General features: G+C 36.9%; 1 protein-coding gene across 4 annotated transcripts in view; it reads left to right on the forward strand.

The window, feature by feature from the left end:
- CaMKI (Calcium/calmodulin-dependent protein kinase I) overlaps positions 1-20,634 on the forward strand; it is a 940,598-nt gene that overhangs the window by 746,633 nt on the left and 173,331 nt on the right. For all 4 annotated transcript variants that reach the window (XR_011334309.1, XM_069837369.1, XM_069837370.1 and 1 more), the window contains one exon: positions 14,711-14,785. Coding sequence is in view for 3 of the 4 variants with exons in the window: in XM_069837369.1 (XP_069693470.1) it covers positions 14,711-14,785 (75 nt within the window). In the remaining variant the exon portion in view is untranslated. The remainder of the gene's footprint in view (positions 1-14,710; positions 14,786-20,634) is intronic.

Consider the following 20,634-nt stretch of genomic DNA (forward strand, 5'->3'; position numbering starts at 1 on the left):
GCAGAACAGCTTCTGTTGACAGCCTTAGCAATTTCGACGTTCGTCTTTTGTTGTTTGTGTAAATATGTAAATGTTTTTCTTTCTTCAATAGTTGTCCCATTATACTAGCACGTGTTACAGCTTTGCATATCAGGAGAACACTGTGACTCAGTCTATCGACTGCATCAAAAGATGAGGTTTGAAGCACTAGTGAGGGTATACACAGATGCTTACCGTGTAGTTTGTCTCCACGACTGCAATATTCGAAAACTTCTGTCCTAGCATGTTATGGTTCAAACGGTTGCCAATCTCTTTATATTCAGTTCGACATCGATTTCTCTGTGTAAACACTAACAATAAGAAATTATGTTATGATACAAAGAAAAATTAATACAATTATAACATTTATTTCGTCAGAATGTTGAATTTAATATCGATTAAGGGTTCATACGAATACTTCTGTCCATCACTGTATAGACAGATATGTAAGTTTATTAATATCTGCTCATATTGCAGCATTATTTGGCTGCACGTAGTTTTGTGAACAGCTGTTTTCAAATTTTAAAAGTATGAAATTAATGAAAAGAGCCCGCTTAACTTACCAACGACTGCCTGCTTAATTTAAAATAATCGTGTGCCATAACGACATATTAAAGTAGATACATAGTGAAGAAAGAATACAAACAATAAGAGAAACCTTTATATTATAAAAAAGGTTTAATATTATTGACAAATGTGAAATATACGTACGAACGCACCTTAGTAGAATAGTTGTTATTCTCGTCAGAATTCATTACTGTGCATTGATTTGCAGTCTCCCCCTAAGTCTTACCAAGTTTTCTCCCATATTGCTGGTGCATTCACAGAGGTTTTTGTCGCATAAACTATTTTTCGATCTGTGCCATAGAGCAACCACCCTATAGCACTGCGAATACTGCGCCTTTTCTCTGTTGCATTACAATATATGCTTGAAATGAAATGCTTGATTGGAACATTAACAGAATTCATTATTGAAACGTTGAAAGTGCTTTCCCGTGTACCATTTAATGTCTTTCCCGAACGTCAACTTCACGTCCCTGTTTAGAAATAGCTCATTGAACCATCCAGAGTTCAGTGCGATACAAATTGTAATAACTGCTTTCTGACAACACTTCGAAAATATGATCGCCGTTAACAGGCAAGTTCTAACCATGACACATACAAGTGAAAATAGCTTTTCAAAAGGGACCGAAGTATATTATTGGGTAATCCTATTTTCTTTTGTGAACAACATTTTTTTGGGCTGTGCTTATTCGCTTCTCCCGTAATTTCTTTTCGTCTTAACAGCCTTGAATAGCATATGTAATTTAAAAGTGTAGAAGTCATAATCTTCTTCTTCAACTTCCCTAGTATACCACTATCGTGGTGTTAGGGGATTTCCTCGGATCCATCTACTATATTGTACTCTATGTTCTGTCAATCTATTTAACTGGCTCCATGTCTTTCCTCTCTTAGATGCTCTTCGTTTTATTTCTTCTTCCCATGTTGTCCTTGGTCTTCCTAATGGATTTCTTCCTATGGGTCTTGCTTCCATGGACTGGCGTACTTTCCTATCTACATCCATCCTTTTAACGTGTCCAGACCATGATAGCTTTTTACCTTCTATTGTATTTTGGATTGATTGTATTCTTAAATCTTTTCTTATCCTTTCATTTCTTACTCTATCTCTTCGTGTTTTCTTTACAATTCTTCTCAAACTTTTCATTTGCATTGCATTTATCATACTTGTATCACTGTTAGCCATCGTCCAACTTTCACTGCCATACGTAAGGATTGGTTCTATTACTGTTTTGTACATTCTTGTTTAGTTTTCTTTTCTACTTCTTCTTTTCCTAATACACATCTACTTAATGAAAAGTTTTCTGAATTCTCTTGCGTACTTCTTCTTGTATTTTTCCAGTTTGATGTATCACTGTTCCCAAATATTCATAACTTTCCACCTGGTAGCTGTTTTCCCTCGCTTTCAATCTTAATCCCCTCTATCTGATCTTCTGTCCTTGCTATTATCATGACTTTAGTCTTATTATAATTTAGTCTCATTCGTCTTTCCTTCAATATTTGTACCCATTCTATAACAGCTTGTTGAAGTTTGTGTTCAGTATCGGCTATTAGTACTAGATCATCTGCGTATGCTAAGGCCTGACAGTATATTGGTCTTAAATTCCACATTCCTACTACTGATTTTGCTGTCCTTGCTTTACAGGTCTTCATCACCTCATCCATAACTGTTATAAATAGCAGAGGGCTTAAGCAATCTCCTTGCTTTACTCCTTTATCCATCGGAAAAGGTCTAGAAGTTACACCCTTTAATCTCACAATGCCTTCAGTTTTCTTAAAAGTGGCCTTTATTACTTTTATTAGTTTATCTGGCACTTTCTTTTTGTATAAAACTTTCCATATCTCTTCCCTTGGTACCGAATCAAAAGGTGCCTGTAGATCCAGGAATGCTAAGAACGCTGATTTTCCTTTACTTATCCATTTATCCGTAATGTTTCTTAAGGCAAAAATTTGGTCTTGCGTTTATCTTCCCGGTCTGAATCCGGCTTGTTAGTCTTCTAGATCCTTTTCCATATATTTCCTCAGTCTACTTTCCAGGATTCTTGTATATATCTTCATTATCGTGTTTACCAGGCATATTGCCCTATAGTTTTCACATTTTGTTGAGTCTGTAGAAGTCATAATACCTGTTAAAAACTCGAAATTTTCATTGAAGGATCCAACGATGTTCTTAGTGGACAAAGCTTTGTATGGCGTGCGTCTTTAGTTGGAATCCTGTCTTCTGTAATTTGTCTTTTTAAAAACTCAGTAGCCTCTGTAATTTAAAAGTTTTTAAAATAGGCCTACCTATCTGCCACAAATAAGTATGATTTTACAACTTCCGCGGTATTGAAAATGTTGCGAAACCAGCCCTGAAGAAAAGCTCTTGGTGAATGATCCTTGGTGAAGCCGATACTTGCTCTCAAACATTAGATATTTCTGCATTATAACACGGTGCAAAAACACAGAATTTGACTGAAGGGAATGAGGTAAATTGTGAATTGTTCGTCAGAATACCTAGCTGGTATTAGGAACTTTGGTCTTTACAATATTGAGAGATCATTCATCAAGGAATGTAATTTCTGGATATTTTTTTTTCAGATTAAAGATTCCGCAGCAGCACACAGACTTCCAGATAGAAAGTCTTTCGCTGTGTGTATGAGAATAAAAAAAGTCACGAAGATGACAAACCATTTTCATTATAATTTAATTTTATGTACTTAATATTATCAATATTACTTATTATTATGCTGTACCGATGTACATATTATGATATTTCCGTGCAGGAATTTTGCGTTATCATATGATGAAGGCTGGATAGAACAGAGAAAAATTCTCTCCGTCACCGAGACTCGAACCCGGGTTTTCAGCTCTACGTGCTAACGCTTTATCCACTAAGCCACACCGGATTCCAGTTCCGATGCCGGATCGAATCCTCTCAGTTTAAGTTCTACCTCTCAGTTTTCCCTTTGGTGGCCTAGATAGAATTTTTCTCTGATCTATCCATCCTTCATAATATGATAACGCAGAATTCCTGCACGGAAATATATGTACTTCCGTACGTCATAAAATATGATATGCATAAGTAATCACTAAGGGCCATATTCATAGACATTTTTAGCGCGGGCTTCCGGTGGATGATCAGCGTTTTTCGTATCCATAAACCAGTGCTAGCGATAGGATATGATTTGAATTCTGTACTAGTAACCAGCTAGCTTAGTACGCTCGTAACGCGTGCTACGAAATGTCTATGAATAGCACCCTTAGTGATTCAAAATGGCGCTCATCCCGTCGGATCCCGGCCACTTAGTCACTCGTAATGAGTGCACCTCTGTACATAGTGCGTTGGACATTGTGCCACTGTTACATATTCTGTGATACAGAATTTGAGGGTAGGCCATCAAAGGGAAAAATTGAGATGTAAAACTTAAACTGAGAGGATTCGATCCGGCATCGGAACTGGAATCCGGTGTGGCTTAGTGGATAAAGCGTTAGCACGTAGAATTGAAAACCCGGGTTTAAGTCTCGGAGAGAATTTTTCTCTGTTTTATCTATCCTTCATAATATTACTTATATTATTGGTGCTCTAAATTTCGTGCCATTTCTCCGTTCCCGAAATCTAAATGATGTCTCATTACTTATTTCGTACCATGTCTTTACACTTGTAAGCAAATTCTTTGATGTAGGCCCACACTTTAATCCACGGTTCCTTCGATTTCAGTGAATGTTTTTGAAATAACAGGTTTGAAACGAAATGCATCCAGCATTTAATGAATGATTTCCGCACTTTCCGTATGGAGCAACTGTGGGCTGAAATCTCTGCGTCATTGTATGATGACGTCGAACACCAAGTTAACTTGCTTTTTAGTTACATTTACTTTGTCAAGAAAAAATAAGTATTGTCTCGGAATATGGATCCGGCACTTTATATGATTTAACTTCTGACATGAGAAAATCAAGACGAACTGAAGTTTATTTAAACGACGTTCTTGAATACGGCTCTGAGGGCCATATTCATAGACATTCTTAGCGCAGGCTTCCGGTGGATGATCAGCGAACTAACGTTTTTCGTATTCATAAACCAGTGTTAGCGATATGATATGATATGATATGATATGATATGATATGATATGATATGATATGATATGATATGATATGATATGATATGATATGATAAGATAAGATATATGATATGATATGATATGATATGATATGATATGATATGATATGAATCATGTACAAGTAATCACTCGATAGCCGGGGCTAGTTTAGCACGCTCGTAGCGCGGGCTAGCGAAATGTCTATGCATAGCACCGTGAGTGTCTGCGAACACGTCACCCAGAGGCGCACGAGGTAGCAGGTAGACATTCTATGCTTTCGTAATGTAGGCACTACACGATGTTGTAATATGAATTAGAGTCCTGCAGGGCCGAGCATGAGAGCACAAAAGAGGTAAACAGAGTCCAGCCTAGCTGGCTAGGCTACACGCAGCTCTCTCCGGGGTTGTCATGTTCATGTTGAAATGTCATTTACGAATCCAGTGTTGGTGCGAGTCGGTTGCATTACCTCATATTAATTCTAAAAACGCACTTTTTGTACCATCTGGATTTTGGTTTTTAATATTAAAATTTCAACTGTCGCCACCCAAGAAAATAGACCCGTTTCATATACTGGAAGAGTAATGCATTCTCTATAGCAGATGGAAATAGATCTTTATATTTTTTTTAATAACGTCCTAGCGTGGTGGAAGATCCGCCAGTACTATCGCAAGTTGCAAAACATATCTTGTGTTCTCTAACAACAAGCACTCCTTGTGAACGTTGTTTTAGTAAATCTAGTATGTTATTAAATGAACCATGCAGACCACGTTAGCAATCTACTCATCAACCTTTAGGGGAGAGTTGGGTAGTATCGGACATCGGGTAATATCGGACAGTGCGTTCCTTTCATCTACCACCAGATGGTAGTACCTGAATGACATAGTTACGTTTCTGTATAAATAAACCATGCAGACCACGTTAGCGATCTACTCATCAACCTTTAGGGGAGAGTTGGGTAGTATCGGACATCGGGTAATGTCGGTCAGTGCGTTCCTTTCATCTACCACCAGATGGTGGTAACTGAATGACATAGTTACGTTTCTGTATGAGACATCACAGAAACGTAACCATGTCATTCAGGTACTATCATCTGGTTGTAGATGAAAGAAACTCACTGTCGGATATTACCCGATGTCCGCTACTACCCAAGTCTCCTCTAATATGCTCTTCAACTTCATCAACTCAATACTTTATGAAAAATACTAAAATCACGGAAGGAAAAAAATGGAAGTAATAATGGAAAAAGTTTTTCTTGCAATGTATTTAAAATTTACATTCCAATTCAGTTCAAAGAATTGTGAACAATGGCGGCTCGTGATCAAGTATTCCATGTGTTCACAATTTTGTTTTTCAAAACCGAAAAGAACTTCAAATCATTAGTCAAAATTAGTAGATTTAATATGAAATGTCATGATTCTAAAGTCTCCCTATCGAAAAAGACCATGTATAAGTTCAAAATATATATTGACAGCAATAACAATAATAAGGATAATAATCCCCAATTATTTTATTTTAGTGTGCTCACCACGTTTTTCTTGCACGCTATGCCATTATACTGTGTTATAACATGACACATATAGCTAACTAAACTACTTTAAAGTATAGCAATTGAGGCGTATACCTCTATAAGCCCTTTAGACGTATAATGCATTTTCTTGTTCACCATAATCATGTTGCCCATCTTGCAAAATTTTCTTTCAATATCTCTAATACAGCGATCATGGCGATCGTTTATCTGCGTGTCATGATGCACAACGAGATAAACTTTGCAAAGAACATGGCAGTCATTAAGAATATTTCTTTAAATCATGCAGCTACACACAAAACAAGTGACATTCATCTTAACCATGAAAATATATGGGAATACTGCATAAAATTTAATGAGTCTACTACATCTGTGTGTAGAAAATGTTTTCTTTCATTATTCCAAATAAGTGGAAAAACGGATGAGAATTATTCAAAAGCAAGTTAGAGAAGGCAAAAATTTCACAGAAGTAAGGGATCATTATGATAAAAGACCCACAAATATCAGCGAAAATATGTGGGAGTTAGCAAAGAAACATCTAGAAAGCATTCCACATTTGGAGTTTCATTACTCCAGAGAGAAGTCAAATAGGAACTATTTTCAGAATTCATCTCTGAATGTTGCATCTTTGTTCCGACACTTGAAAACAAATTATAGATAACAGACAAGTAAACCACTGAAATTGAACTTACTTACTTACTTACTTAGTGGCTTTTAAGGAACCTGGAGGTTCATTGCCGCCCTCACATAAGCCCGCCATTAGTCCATATCCTAGGCAAGATTAATCCAGCCTCTACCATCGTATCCCACATCCCTGAAATCCATTTTAATATTATCCTCCCATCTACGTCTCGGCCTCCCCAAAGGTCTTTTTCACTCCGGCCTCCCAACTAACACTCTATATGCATTTCTGGATTCGCCCATACATGCTACATGCCCTGCCCATCTCAAAAGTCTGTATAAAATGTTCCTAATAATGTCAGGTGAAGAATACAATGCGTGAAGCTCTGCGTTGTGTAATCTGAAATTGAACTACCAAACATATTTCAAATTTTAAAAAATGAATGCAACTATGGATTTAAATAGTCTTTGATGTATATGATTGCTGTAGGCCTACAGCTTGTACTGTGAATCTTGAAAGTAATGAACGAGATGAATGTAAAGTGCCAGTTGAGATTCATAAAAGAACATTTGTAACCTACACTAAAAGGAAGAAAAAGATCATACAGTGTCATAAAAAGCTGCCAAATTAGACTCTAGTTTTAGAATTTGATTATTCACAAAACTTGTCATTACGAAAGATGAATGTGACTGCCCAGTTCTACAAGAGATCAGGCTACTGAGGTTTATTAATTATTCAATATTATATGTACTAAGGGCATATGCTGGTATATATTAAAATGCAAATTACTATTTCAAATAATGGAATATCTATTTCAAAGAATTTTCTTCACTAATACATGAGTATGTTCATTACTGCATTCATTATGAAAGTATTTTTTAGTACTTGGTATAATCACTAATCCAAAATGAAAATTTCAAAGGTCATTTCCTCGAAACATGGTTTTCTAGTATACGCCCCTTGTTCATATTACTCCTCAATTCACAAACTGCACTCCCGTAGCAGCACTGTACACACATCCATACAAAATAAAAGCTCCAACAGTGAGAAATGCTGACACCAATAGACTAAAATACAGATCGTTTTCTACCTCGAGAATGTATCAACGCACCCGACATCTGCAGGATAGATTCAATGTGCACTTACCGCTTTGTGCTCTTGACGAGTCATAAGCGGCCAGCTACAGACAGTTTTATCCCGCGCATGCGTGTCAAGTCATTTAAAATCCTTGAAAAGAGCACGACATTCATGTGAACGTACGTTGCCAGATTTATACAAGAAGTATATCAAAGTTGCAGGAAGTTTAAAATACTCGATTCGGATATCATACTTTTCCAGTACTACGTCAACCCGACTTAAATAATAAAAGTAGCCGTGCATTAACGAAAACAAGTTGTTCATGTGCTCTTATTGACGGACCGATTGAGAAGGAATTATGAATGTATGTATAAAGTGACATACTTCACTGTGTATTTTTTTTTTATAAAATTTCTAACTAGGTCCCTATGCAAACATGTTGTAGAACGTCACACCTTGTGTAAATGTACAATGTGAAACTAATGTTTCCTGTAAAATTGTATTTTATGTACACACTCCTAGAATTAATATTTTGTATATTAAAAAGTTGAATTTTTCACTCGATTTTACTTAAAAATCAGCACATTTGGAGGAAAATTAGAGGTACTACCCCTCTTACAACAGAGAAGAATTGCTTAGCTTCACATAACATAGTGTAAGGGAGTACCCGTGCACTGGCTTTACTGATGAGAAAATACAGGGGTATAATTACTAATTAAAGGCAATGTGAACACTATACATTATTCTGAGAAAAGTGGCAGACAAGTAAAAGTTCACAAATAACATGACGGAGCAGAATGACCAGATAATCCGGTTAGAGCGTATGAAGGAGGAACTTTGAGATGACGGTTTCTGGAAAAAGGAGATCCAATAGCCGCTGGCGCTGCCAAGTGCAAAAGCATATAAAATACAGCAAAGTGATAAAGTGCAGTAATGACTTGCCTCTTCTAAATAGCATTTCAACTAGATCAGAAGTGGTCTAAATATATTATTCTGCTTAAAGGGACTGGGTAGTCAGAGCGTATGGATGTTGTGTATAAGTGAAATAAGTGAATTTATTAATTTACAATTTCTACAGCATACACACATTATTTACAGGTATATTTTGGTTTTTAGATTATATTTCTACATCATAAACTTGGTTTTATAAAAAAAAGTTAAACCCGAAAAATATTAATTAAATTTAAGTTAAGTTGGTATTTTAGGAACATTTTTATCATAAACTACTGGGGGTAGAAGGCTGAAATTTTGTACAGTCCTATTTCATATGGTAGTGACGAAGCATGGCCTCTTTCACACAGTTATCAAAATTATTATGGATTTTACACACAGAAAAATATGAAAAACTTTTAAATAATATTTTTCATCCTGAAAAATATTGTTTTCTATTGAACGAATATCCATAATGTGATGAAAATAGCTGCACACATAGTTAACTGCATTGGAAATATGCTTGAACTTTTAGGAACCTGCAGTGCAAAGAGTTTCTGAGAAGAATGTTCCTAAAATACCTATCTTCTTAACTTAAATTTAATTAATATTTTTCAGGTATACAAATGTATATAAAATCAAGTATATGAGGCAGAGAGATAGTCTAAAAAACAGAATACACCTTCAGATGTGGTATGTATGCTGTAAAAATTGTAAATTGATAGATTCAAAAGTTGAAGAGTAATAGAAAAATTTCTTCACTCATACACAACAGCCATACGCCCAGACTACCCAGTCCCTTAACAAGCTATTTGTACCGACACGTTCTTGATGTATGAAGCAACAACGAATGACTGTTCTCTGTGGTAGAATTTTTTGCACTCAATCCTCGCCGACTTCTAAGAAGCACACAATCATATACTTGATTGCAGTTGATTAGTAGTTCCCTCTCTTTCTCAAGGCTTTTCAGACCCTGCTGGGGTTTAACCCAAGACCATCTCAACCTCAAACTCGAGGGGTAAGCGAAGGAAATGTGATGAAACGGGAAGTGTTGGTGGAATGAAATTATTAATAGGGGAAAACTCATCCTTCGACCTTGTTCACGATGAGAAGTCCTATATCAAGCACAGACCTACCGCGGGAATGAATGAGATGTTAAACTAGCGTTATGACTTTGCACACTTCATTACATGTAACTTTGACAATGACAGAAGAAATTGGGAAGAAGAATGTCACGTCCAGGAGAAGGATCCCGTGGCTGATCGGAATATCTACGTGATTTCCAAACGTGTTAGTCACATGCCTCACTCGTCTATTCCGCTTCCAAGTGAAATAGTTAGAGAACCGTGTAAGGAAATATGCTGAAAAGGGAACGTAACATACTTACAGTACGATATTTAGTCCTGACAGTTGCCGACAACGTGCGCCTGGGTCAGGCTAGTCCATTACGTTATGTCAAGGGGTGTTCGGATAAGTCAATCGCTTGCATTCAGAGCGATCGGATGTAAAACGTGCGGTAGAGCGATGTGTTTCCAGTACAGTTCAGCTGTACTGAATTTCTTTACTGACCGCTCGCTCTTATCTCTACTTCGGACCTATCCCCACTACTCCTATTACTTCCCCTCTTTCGAATCGCTGAGCTGTCAGGACTAAATAATCGGTCTGTACTTTACTGTTGGGGACAACACTGCGACCTTGTAGAGTTTTTGCCCTTACACTCCAGCTGAGCGTATTTCCAACCCACACCGGCTGACTACGCGAAGGTTCGCTGAGTATCCAGGTTTCGAGCAGGCAACTGCACTGGTTCCTAGACCACCTCCCTCCGTACGTCAATGTTCTTCGAAAGAGGCAGTTACTGTATATACTTTTGATGTACCAGGAACGCCAGATTTAATATATTGAAAGCTTCACTTTGCACACACACATACGCACATACATATATATACAAAACTGAAATTATTTCAATCATTTATTATCATAATACATTGCGCTCTTAAATTTAATGAGTATATAGGGAATTAAAACAATAGTTTTCCCAAAACACGCTATTAAATGTTTCATACTGTTCTCCAAACAGGAGATCAACCGTGAAAGGAATGCGCTTACTATTGCGTCATCTATTGGAGCGAAGTAGATAGATAATATTATCGTTATAACGTCTGTTTAAAAACCATGCGCTCTCCTGCATTTATTTCCTGTATGGAGAGATTAAAAGACCAGGGGCCGTATTCATAGACATTTCGCAGCACGCGCTACGAGCGTACTAAGCTAGCCCCGGCTATCCACTGGTTACTAGTACAGAATTCAAATCATATCCTATCGCTAACACTGGTTTATGAATACGAAAAACGCTGATAATCCACCGAAAGCCCGCGCTAAAAATGTCTATGAATACGGCCCCAGGAGATTAACAGTGATCTAATTTTGTAACTAGGGTAGTATAAACATGTGTATCAATGTTATTGTTTGTGTTGTGAGAGCGAGCCAATAGAGATATGAGTACCCACGTGTGTGACCTTATGACATCTTATGACATCAACATTCATTCACAGCATTAACCCGCTTCGTCTCATCCGGCAGAGACTTTCTCGTGGTTGGAGCACAGTATTAAAACTTTTTTTTCTCGAAAAGGAAACAAAACCGAGCAAAATTGTGTTAAACTGTTTTGTTTGAAATATCTCAAAGAATAACCTCTTGAAATTAATGACATTACTTGCGTTTCACTCTGTATATGAGTTACGGCTTTGATTAAAAATATTGCGCATTTATTTTGATACAATAGGAAAATGCCTTTTAGATAAAACAGCGCAGATTTGAAGGTGAATGTTGTACAGTAGTGCAACTCTTTTTTAAATCTTAGCAAATCTCTGTCTTGTACAAACTGTTCATTACAGGAGCAGAACGTATCTCTCTTCATTCCAAATTTATGAGATTTTGGTCCTCTGAAAGTTTTCGTTTAATTTCAAACGGGTTTCTGACAAGGTGCTTTTTAAAATGGAAATAATTCTGTGACTGATGGACGGGACGAATAATAATTTGATTTAAGGTGTCTGTGGAAAGATTCGGCTCCATTCGTGGTTTCAGCTGAGGTTATCTCTTTGCGAGAGATATTAGCAGGTCACCTTTAGGACCAAAGAATAAAGATGAAACGCGGCGAGAGGTCGCATATGCTGCATTACTTTGTTCATTACGTCAGGGGAAGGTAGAATGTCTATTGGAGCTTATAATATGTATACACCGGGAGCTTTTAGAAATGTTAGAGAATGGGTATAATGGCGCTTTTCATGTACAATTCTGTGCGTCGCCAGCCGGGATCGGAGAATTATGTGGAGTGATAAATAACCTAAGACTACGGTTACACCGAAGTAGGTTTGCTTATCGCCTGGGTAATCGCCTAGTGGTAATCTACATCGCTCTCACACAGCCATACTAGACGCCTAGTGGTCTATCATGCCTTAATGCCTTTCTTGTTTGTTCAACAGTGCCAATATAGCTTTTCAAAATTCACTAGAAAACTACTACTTTCGGAAAATATTTATTTGAAACGTGCTATGCTATATCGATCGTTATAGTGGGTGAATGATGTTAATCTTTTGAGAGTTACGCCTCAACGTTTTGTTTAATTCCTGTGCTATATTTTCCCACTATCTTCTCAGTACCACATCGCTTTTCTGCATATCATGGGACATATTTCAAAGTGTCTCTCTTTTGATATTAATTGCTATCATCATTACTTCATCCATATTATTTCCCATTATTATTACAAACACACAACGGTATTAAATTTAAGCTAGTACGTGAAAAAAACACTGTTAGCTGTCTGGTAGCTATCTAGAGAAAACAGATTGACTCCTTCGCTTGGATAGTTGCTAGGCGACACGCCAGGTTGCAGACCTCGTTGTGTGGCTTGTCCCAATTGTGTCTGACTGTTCGTTTACTTGGATTACTCATCCTGGCGACTATCCAAACACTAGACGCTAAGCAAGCCTACAGCTCAAGCATTTTGTCAAGACACTCGCAATGTGCAGTACAGGAACAACGTTTCAGTGGAGGGGGTAGGAGTAGACGGGAAGGTCGGACGTGTGTCTACCGAGTTCAAGGCAAATTCCCCTATAATTCGTAAGTAGACTCATCCGATCTCGTGCGCAGCTCTGTAAGAAGAGTGGGGGAGTGTATGGACATAATGCATGAGCTGTACTTTGGTGTGACCGTAGCCTAAAGAAGGAAGGACGAAATTATGTTTAAGCCTGACGTTGGAAAACGGGGGAAACTCCAGAGGAACTTCAACTGCGCCTTTATTCACCACAAATGTCACTATCGATTTCCAATGAGAAATTCCAGACGTGACAGTGACTCGGACTCTGACTAGTTTGCGCAACAGGCCGAAGGTCTAACCAGCCAGCCACCGTAGGGGCATGCAACTTACTGCTCCACGAAAAACAGCATCTTAAGCCATAGGACCAGATTACGACTTGCTCGTATATCGGCATTGCTGTCTATCGCAATAATCGGTCTTCGAATTTGAGACCTAAGCAGGCCCGTAAACTCAAATGGAGAAAAATGCACTTTTGGTTTTGTGTAGGCCTGCTCTGCCGACAGTGTCGCTACTGTCGGTGACTGTAAGCAACGTAGTAGTCTAGCCCACAGGATGGCCGGTGCTGCAGAGCATTGAATGGCTTGTGGCTGTCCGTAGCCGCTTGGGTGTCATGCGGTGTAATGGCTAACGTGGCTGCGTGTGTCGGAATGCTCGCTTTAACGAGCTCCAACAGCTGTTCCTTTCGTGTTATACAGAGAATGTTAAAAATATACAGGGTGCAAGTGAAATAACCTTGCAGATTGAAAGGGACGATAGGGTAAGCTAAAAAAAATAGAAAACCTATGTTACGTTTTGTGATTAAATGAACGGTTAATTAGAAAATTAAGTTGGAAGTTCCAGCAGTCTGGCAACGTCGCCGTTAAAAGTCTTCTTTCGTATCGTAATACAGATGTAAAAGTTGAACGAACTCGGCGTACGTGTATTACCTCGTGCTCCCTCCTTTAGCTACAACGTTGCAATGTGGATTGCATCGTTCAGTGATTTGAAATTGATGGTTTATAAATTAAATTTACACGACAGTCACCCAGGTTACTGAAATAAGACAGAGGGATAAATGATTTTTATTAGGTTTTCTATCGATATGGACAAAAATAACGCTCCAATTCGCAATATTTACCGAATAATAGGGTGTAAAACATTTGAGAAAAAAAAACATTTTTTTTTCTGAGAAAATTATGGACTTCCCACTAATATGGTATTACAGTTTTTTGTTACATACAACATGAGTTATTTGCTCTAAAAACCTGCAGGGTTATTTTATATATGTAGTGACAATGCTTCAACATTACAATAACAAAATGATATAATATAGGAAGTGAAGAAGTTGAGTAAAAATACTCCTGTAACTTCATTTTCTTTTGTTACTGTATTAAGAGCAGTAAAAAGTAAAACGTAACTGTCTTATTATTTAATCTTATAACAAAAAAATGTGAGTGAAAATATTTAATATTAATGACATTGCAATACTACAACTCTCTAGAGTTTTGCCCTACATGAACTCAAGCATGTAATCTTTGAAGAGAATTCGGAAATAATACATATAATAATAATATCAATAATAATAATAATAATAATAGTAATAATAATAATAATAATAATAATAAATTTATTTATTCTGATGGTGTTAAGGCCATCAGGTCTTCTCTTCCACGCCACCAGACTTGCCTGCGGTATACCAAATAATTGTAAAAATTTCTAAAATCTTCCAACCATAAATTTGAAAAGGTGAATGGCTTCCCTCTTTGTGCAATAAAATTAAGGTCAGTTTCATTGCATATTCTCAATATAGTTTCTAATTGTTACAGGTTGAAACATCCGAATATTGTCCAGCTTTTGGAAACCTTTGAAGACAAACATAAGGTGTACCTCATCATGGAACTGTAAGTATTATTTCCCTGTATATTAATTTTCTGTTTATTGTTTCATACGTTTACACAGAATAACCCCTATTTCAAAATATTATTTTACAACCATTGAAATATGTTTGGGAATGTGCAAACTGATTCCTGTGAAATTTGGAGTAATGCATGCATCGTTATTTGGAAAAAAATGTATGGAACGATCCACTAAATTCTCTGTGAATCTCTTCTGTCTCCTGCCGAACAGTGTTGCATCGTTGCCCGCTAGGCGATATTTGATAGTGGCGGAACACCGCATGGAAAGGCAGTCGGTATATTTATAATTATGCGGATATGCTGAAACATTACTAAAGTAGTTATGAAGTGTTGTATTCTTGGAGTGATTATTTCTTAATTTCGTTCGAATTCTGAAACATAAGGTTTATAAACAGCTCTTCCTTAGTATCATACTGTCATCATCAGTCGTCACCATCGTGTCTCACCGTTAGATTAGACAGTCGGCTTTACAAAAGCGAGAACCCGATACAAGTCTCGATAAATACAAGTATAATTTTATTGAAAAATGCAGTATGGGTGTCGGTTTTTTTTTTAAGAAAAAGCGTTTCGTCTATTATTATGTTAGTGCTCGACCTTGTTAATTAGCACTATAATGTATCCTTACAATAAGGAAAATTGGGAACTTCAAATAATTAATAATAATACAGTATTCATTTTCATTTTCATTTTCATTTTCATTTTCATTACCAGGAACAATTCTTAGCTTTTAATGTTGAATAAACCAAAAGATTTAGATAAAATTTGGGTTACTAGAGAATTATGCTTTTCAAAGTTCCTGGAATTGCTTTCCGAGCTTCTTGGAAGTTGTGCAGACGAGAAGGTGTTTGGTTACTTGGAAATTCATAGCAGTTTACTTCCAGCTAATTTGACATACCTGTTCATACTATCTATTGAGTATGCACTTCTACCTTCGTGCGAAGACTGGAAAATCCCAGACCCGTGTGCTTTCGATGTGTGATGTGAAAGTAGCTTCGTTCCGGGAAGCCAACCCCAGACGTTCCGTCTCGGTGGTGCCCTTCGGCATCAGTCAGTTGGCTTAAAATTTATGAAAACAACAAGAAAACTATATTAAGTGATTTAAAAAATAGGCCTAATTGCTGCATTTCCTTTCTGTTTCTTAACAATGTATGTGATATTTCGAGAACAACTTTTAATGTATTAATGATTTATTTTTATATATTTTCTTAATTTTGTAATGATGCGAATTAGTGACCGATGCCCTTTCAAACTAATAGATTCATATGCCGTTCTTGTACTTCAATTAAACCAGTGATTTATTTACAAATCTCTTGTAACTTTATATTGCTTCATTTTCTACTTCAAAACAAGGGTGAGAGTATCCGCTTTACACCGTTGAGACCATGATCACAAATACATCCTGTGAAGTTTATTAACAGGTAAAATATTTGATGAGTATTTTCGGATTGTTCACGATCACCTGCTATCTCGATATAAAATGCACAGAAAGTTGCATTACATAAAGCGGTATAAGGGATGTGTGTATAAATATGGGTACAGATAAAACGATTGAGAGAACCTCGGCTACACAGGCAAGATTCTAATAGACACCAGATGACGCAGATCGCTCCCCAAACACCAGCAGGGCGCCACCCAGGCGACAATATCATCCCATGGATACTAGAGAGGGACACTACCTCGAGGAACGCTGCAAAGCGTCCCTTGTTCAATACTAGAAGTACAGCTCATCCACCAACAAGTACTGCCCATCGAGCGTCTCCATTGGGCATGAGGCACAGTTGTGAACACTTCTCAGAAAGCAATAACTGGCTGCTGCCTCCATTCGGCATCACTGAGACTTGTACACGCTGTCCTGAAACGGCTAATTTAAAAAAAATTAAATGTAAAGTATTGGTGAAATGAAACATTTAATGTGGAGGGTGGAAAAGCAGAACAAAGTACAGGATGGGCTCGAAGTCCCGTTATCCCCCATAATTACCTCAAATATACACATTATTTATATAATTCCGGTCATAATGCAGATATGCATTCACTTTACACTAAGTGTGTGCTCGAAGTGCTCAAAAGGTGAGTATGTTCCTAATCATTCTCCTCACACAAAATAAAGCGTCGCCAGTTCCGGTGGGACATTCGCCTCAGCGTTGCTGGTGCAATCTGTTGGAAAGCAGGTCGCACTGCGTTCTTCAATATTCATCAATGGTGTCGTTCAGTTCCTGGGCAACAATGCTCTTGATTGAACCCCACAGCTCATTATCTCAGGTTGTGAGATCAGGACTTCGAGGTGGCCAGTCGAGAGAAGCTGCTAAGATGGGTTATCCACAGCCAATCCAGCATTATGGAAACCTGTGACAATGCGCTGTGGGGTTTCATCAAGAGCTTTGCTGCGCAGGAATGGTACGACACAATTGATGAATTGAAGGACGCCGTGCGACGCGCTTTCCAACAGATTACACCAGCAATGCTGAGGCGAATGTCACACAGAACCTGGCGACGCATTATTTTGTGTGAGGGGAATGATGAGGGACATGCTGACCCTTTGGATACTTAGGACACACACTTAGTGTAAAGTGGATCATGTCTGCATTATGACCGAAATTACATAAATAATGTGTATATTTGAGGTATATATAGGGAGTAACGGAACTTTGTGCCCACCCTGTACAATACATCACTCTTCGACTTCGTCCACCAGAAGTGTCGTTATCTTCTGTTATCCGAGGCCCGCAGATTAAAACTATGCCGTGGATGATGCATTTTGAAGTGCGACAAATTCCTGAGCATGGCATCTTCCAAGACGAAAGAAAAGCTGTGGTTCTATGTCGTAGATTTATGGCACTTAAAGGGATCCCATTCCTCATAGAGAGATCCAGGAAAAATGTGTTTGCCATTTTGGCTCCCACGTTGCATTTCAAGTGTGAATAACTACTGCAATTGAAAGCGTGGTTAAATGAAATACTACTCCTACTAGATAGATGTGGATTTATTAAACAATTATACATAAATGATGTAGCCTATTATACTAACAGAATTTTACATTAAATCCAGTGCACGGGTCTTTTGCTTTGCAGAACAGATTCTACTTAGTATGTTGCGCCCCCCTCACCTACGATTATTAATCCAGTACTCTCCATAAGACATACAGATTAATATTCAAGTGCTAAATACAAAACCTTATATGATATACCCTAATCCAACATATTAACAGACATAAATCTATATAATTCAATAGCTAGAGGCTAGGAAACGAGAACCAGAACGAGAATGGAAAAATGGTTAAAAATATATATATTTAAATGTGAACATTCACAATTAACGAGAAGCTTACCGGAGCCCGGGAACGGGAACCTGAGGTTGCCCAAGTTTCAACTTTATCGTTCTCGTTTCCGATCCATATTTCGCCGTTATTCAAATTACCCCTGTTTACTCTATAACTCAATATGCGATTTCGAAAAGGTCACATGTAGAATTTTTTGCTATATGTGTTTTTTCATTGATATGTACTCTAATTTATTTATTTATTTTTATTGCTAGTAAGTTTGAAATGAATACAAGTTAATAAATACAATGAAAGATAAACTAGCCTACTCCTGAATGAGTAAGATTCGTGCTCAGGATGGGATTCCAATACAGACAAAAATAAAATTAAAATTGAAAGTGAATACAGTGTAAATAGTGTTTAATATGTTTAAACCTAAACTATAAATCCAATACTTTTTTTTATTTTTTTTTTATTTGTTTGGAGAGGATTCGTCGTTGAAATATTATTGGAATAAAACTTGTTTAATAATCTGGGACCTTGACTCATGCTATGATATAAATGCTGCATTGGTTTTACATTTTGGTTCAGACAAACGTAGAGAATTCATATTTTTAGTTCTATATATTTATGTATATACCTTTCAAAGTTATTAAAATTTCTATGAAAATATTTTAATAAAATAAAATACATTTGTTTAATATTGAAAACTTTGAAATGTTTAAACAACAATTCAGTTGGGTAATCTTTCTGCTTTTTTTAGACAAATTTTTAATACTTTTTTCTGTAGTAAAATTAACGGATAAAGGTTGGATTTAAAAGTTCCACCGCAACCTATAATACCATACATAAGTATAGATTGAAATAATGCTAAATAAATTACACGTAAACAGTTAATTGACAAAATAATTTATTACAAATATAATGAATATGATTATTCCATTTTAAATGATTATCAATAATATTATAACCTAAATATTTAACCTCATTAATGTCATTAATAACTGAACAATTGCAATTTATATCGGAACAATCAGAATTATGCATTTTAATTTGTAGTATAAATGAAATTGGTATAAATTATGTCTACACATCGTTTAGTGCGAAAAGGACACCCAACTTGCATCAGTATACGTCGCTGTCAGAAATGCTGTCCAGTAATAATTGCGGAAAAACCACAATATATCAATCTCGTCAAAAGCTCAAGTACCACGAGTAAATTTCACATAATACAGGTAAATACAGAAGACATAATCGACTCAAAAACTGGTCTCACCTCAGTTTTCAAGTAAAACCTCTTTCTGTGTGAAGCTATGGAAAACAAGTACCAAAGGAACAGAAAGTAACATTTCAATTATCATCGGTCTATGAATTTGTATTTATCCCAGAAAAACCAGGTGAAGTGATCACAAAATATGACATAGATAATGATATTACTCCAGAAATGTTCAGTCTTAAAAAATGCTGCGCTCCACTACCTGACAATAGACCATCCATCATACAATGGCAAAAAAATATTGATGAACCAACTAAAAATAGCAGACATTGCAGAAGTGGAAAAGTACATACCGGTACTTTCAGAATTCAAAGAGTTTTACCATGAAATATTGCAGTGGACATCTACGACGGCCGATGACATGTCAGAAGAGTTTTGATTGATTTTTATATAATACTTTTCTTGAAATCAGCTGGCTGCGGACTGGAAGGTCCGGGGCTCGATCCCAGGTGGTGACAGGATTTTTTCTCGTTGCCAAACTTTCAGAACGAGGTTCACTCAGCCTCCTATAAAATTGAGTACCGGGTCTTTCCCGGGGGTAAAAGGCGGTCAGAGCGTGGTGCCGACCACACCACCTCATTCTAGTGCCGAGGTCATGGAAAGCATGGGGCTCTACCTCCATGCCCCCCAAATGCCTTCATGGTATATTACAGGGATAACTTTACCTTTTTTTTTTACTTTTCTTGAAATACTCATTGTCATCTAATATTTGTCAGTGATATTTATTTTTTGTATATTATAGCTTTTGTAATTGTTTTACCATTTTTGTTTTCATATTCTTGCTTACTTATAAAAAAACATTTTCCATGAATTTCGAAAAGAACTGCACATTTCCGAAATGAAAAAGCCAAAAAAATCATGTGATAATATCAAAAATATATTTTTTCTTTCATATGATATTGTGTTTTGACTCTGAAATGATAACTGCAAAGTTTTGTTGCTCTGGGTACAACGGTTTAAAAATAAACGAGTTTTTTTTAAATTCCTGAACATTTTTACTTTTCACAAATGTGCCCTTTTAGAAATTGCACATTCAACTGTGCTTAACTTTATTTCGTTTTACACCATTAACTTTCGTCCGAAACAGCATAATAAAAACAGCGATCCAGGAAGTGTGTCCTGTCTTTGTGTAAGAAGAGTAGCCCATTCAGTTCGGTCACTTAAGAAGCTATGTCTTGAAATAGGCAAGCTCTAACGACCTCGTAATAAAATATTTCATTTGAATCTAAGTAATGGAAAAGGAAAATGAAGTTGGTGTGTGGGTTGCATATATTTAGCTTCTGCCTGCATTAAATTTCAGCG

The sequence above is a fragment of the Periplaneta americana genome, chromosome 10, assembly GCF_040183065.1.
Source record: "Periplaneta americana isolate PAMFEO1 chromosome 10, P.americana_PAMFEO1_priV1, whole genome shotgun sequence".
Lineage (NCBI taxonomy): Eukaryota > Metazoa > Arthropoda > Insecta > Blattodea > Blattidae > Periplaneta > Periplaneta americana.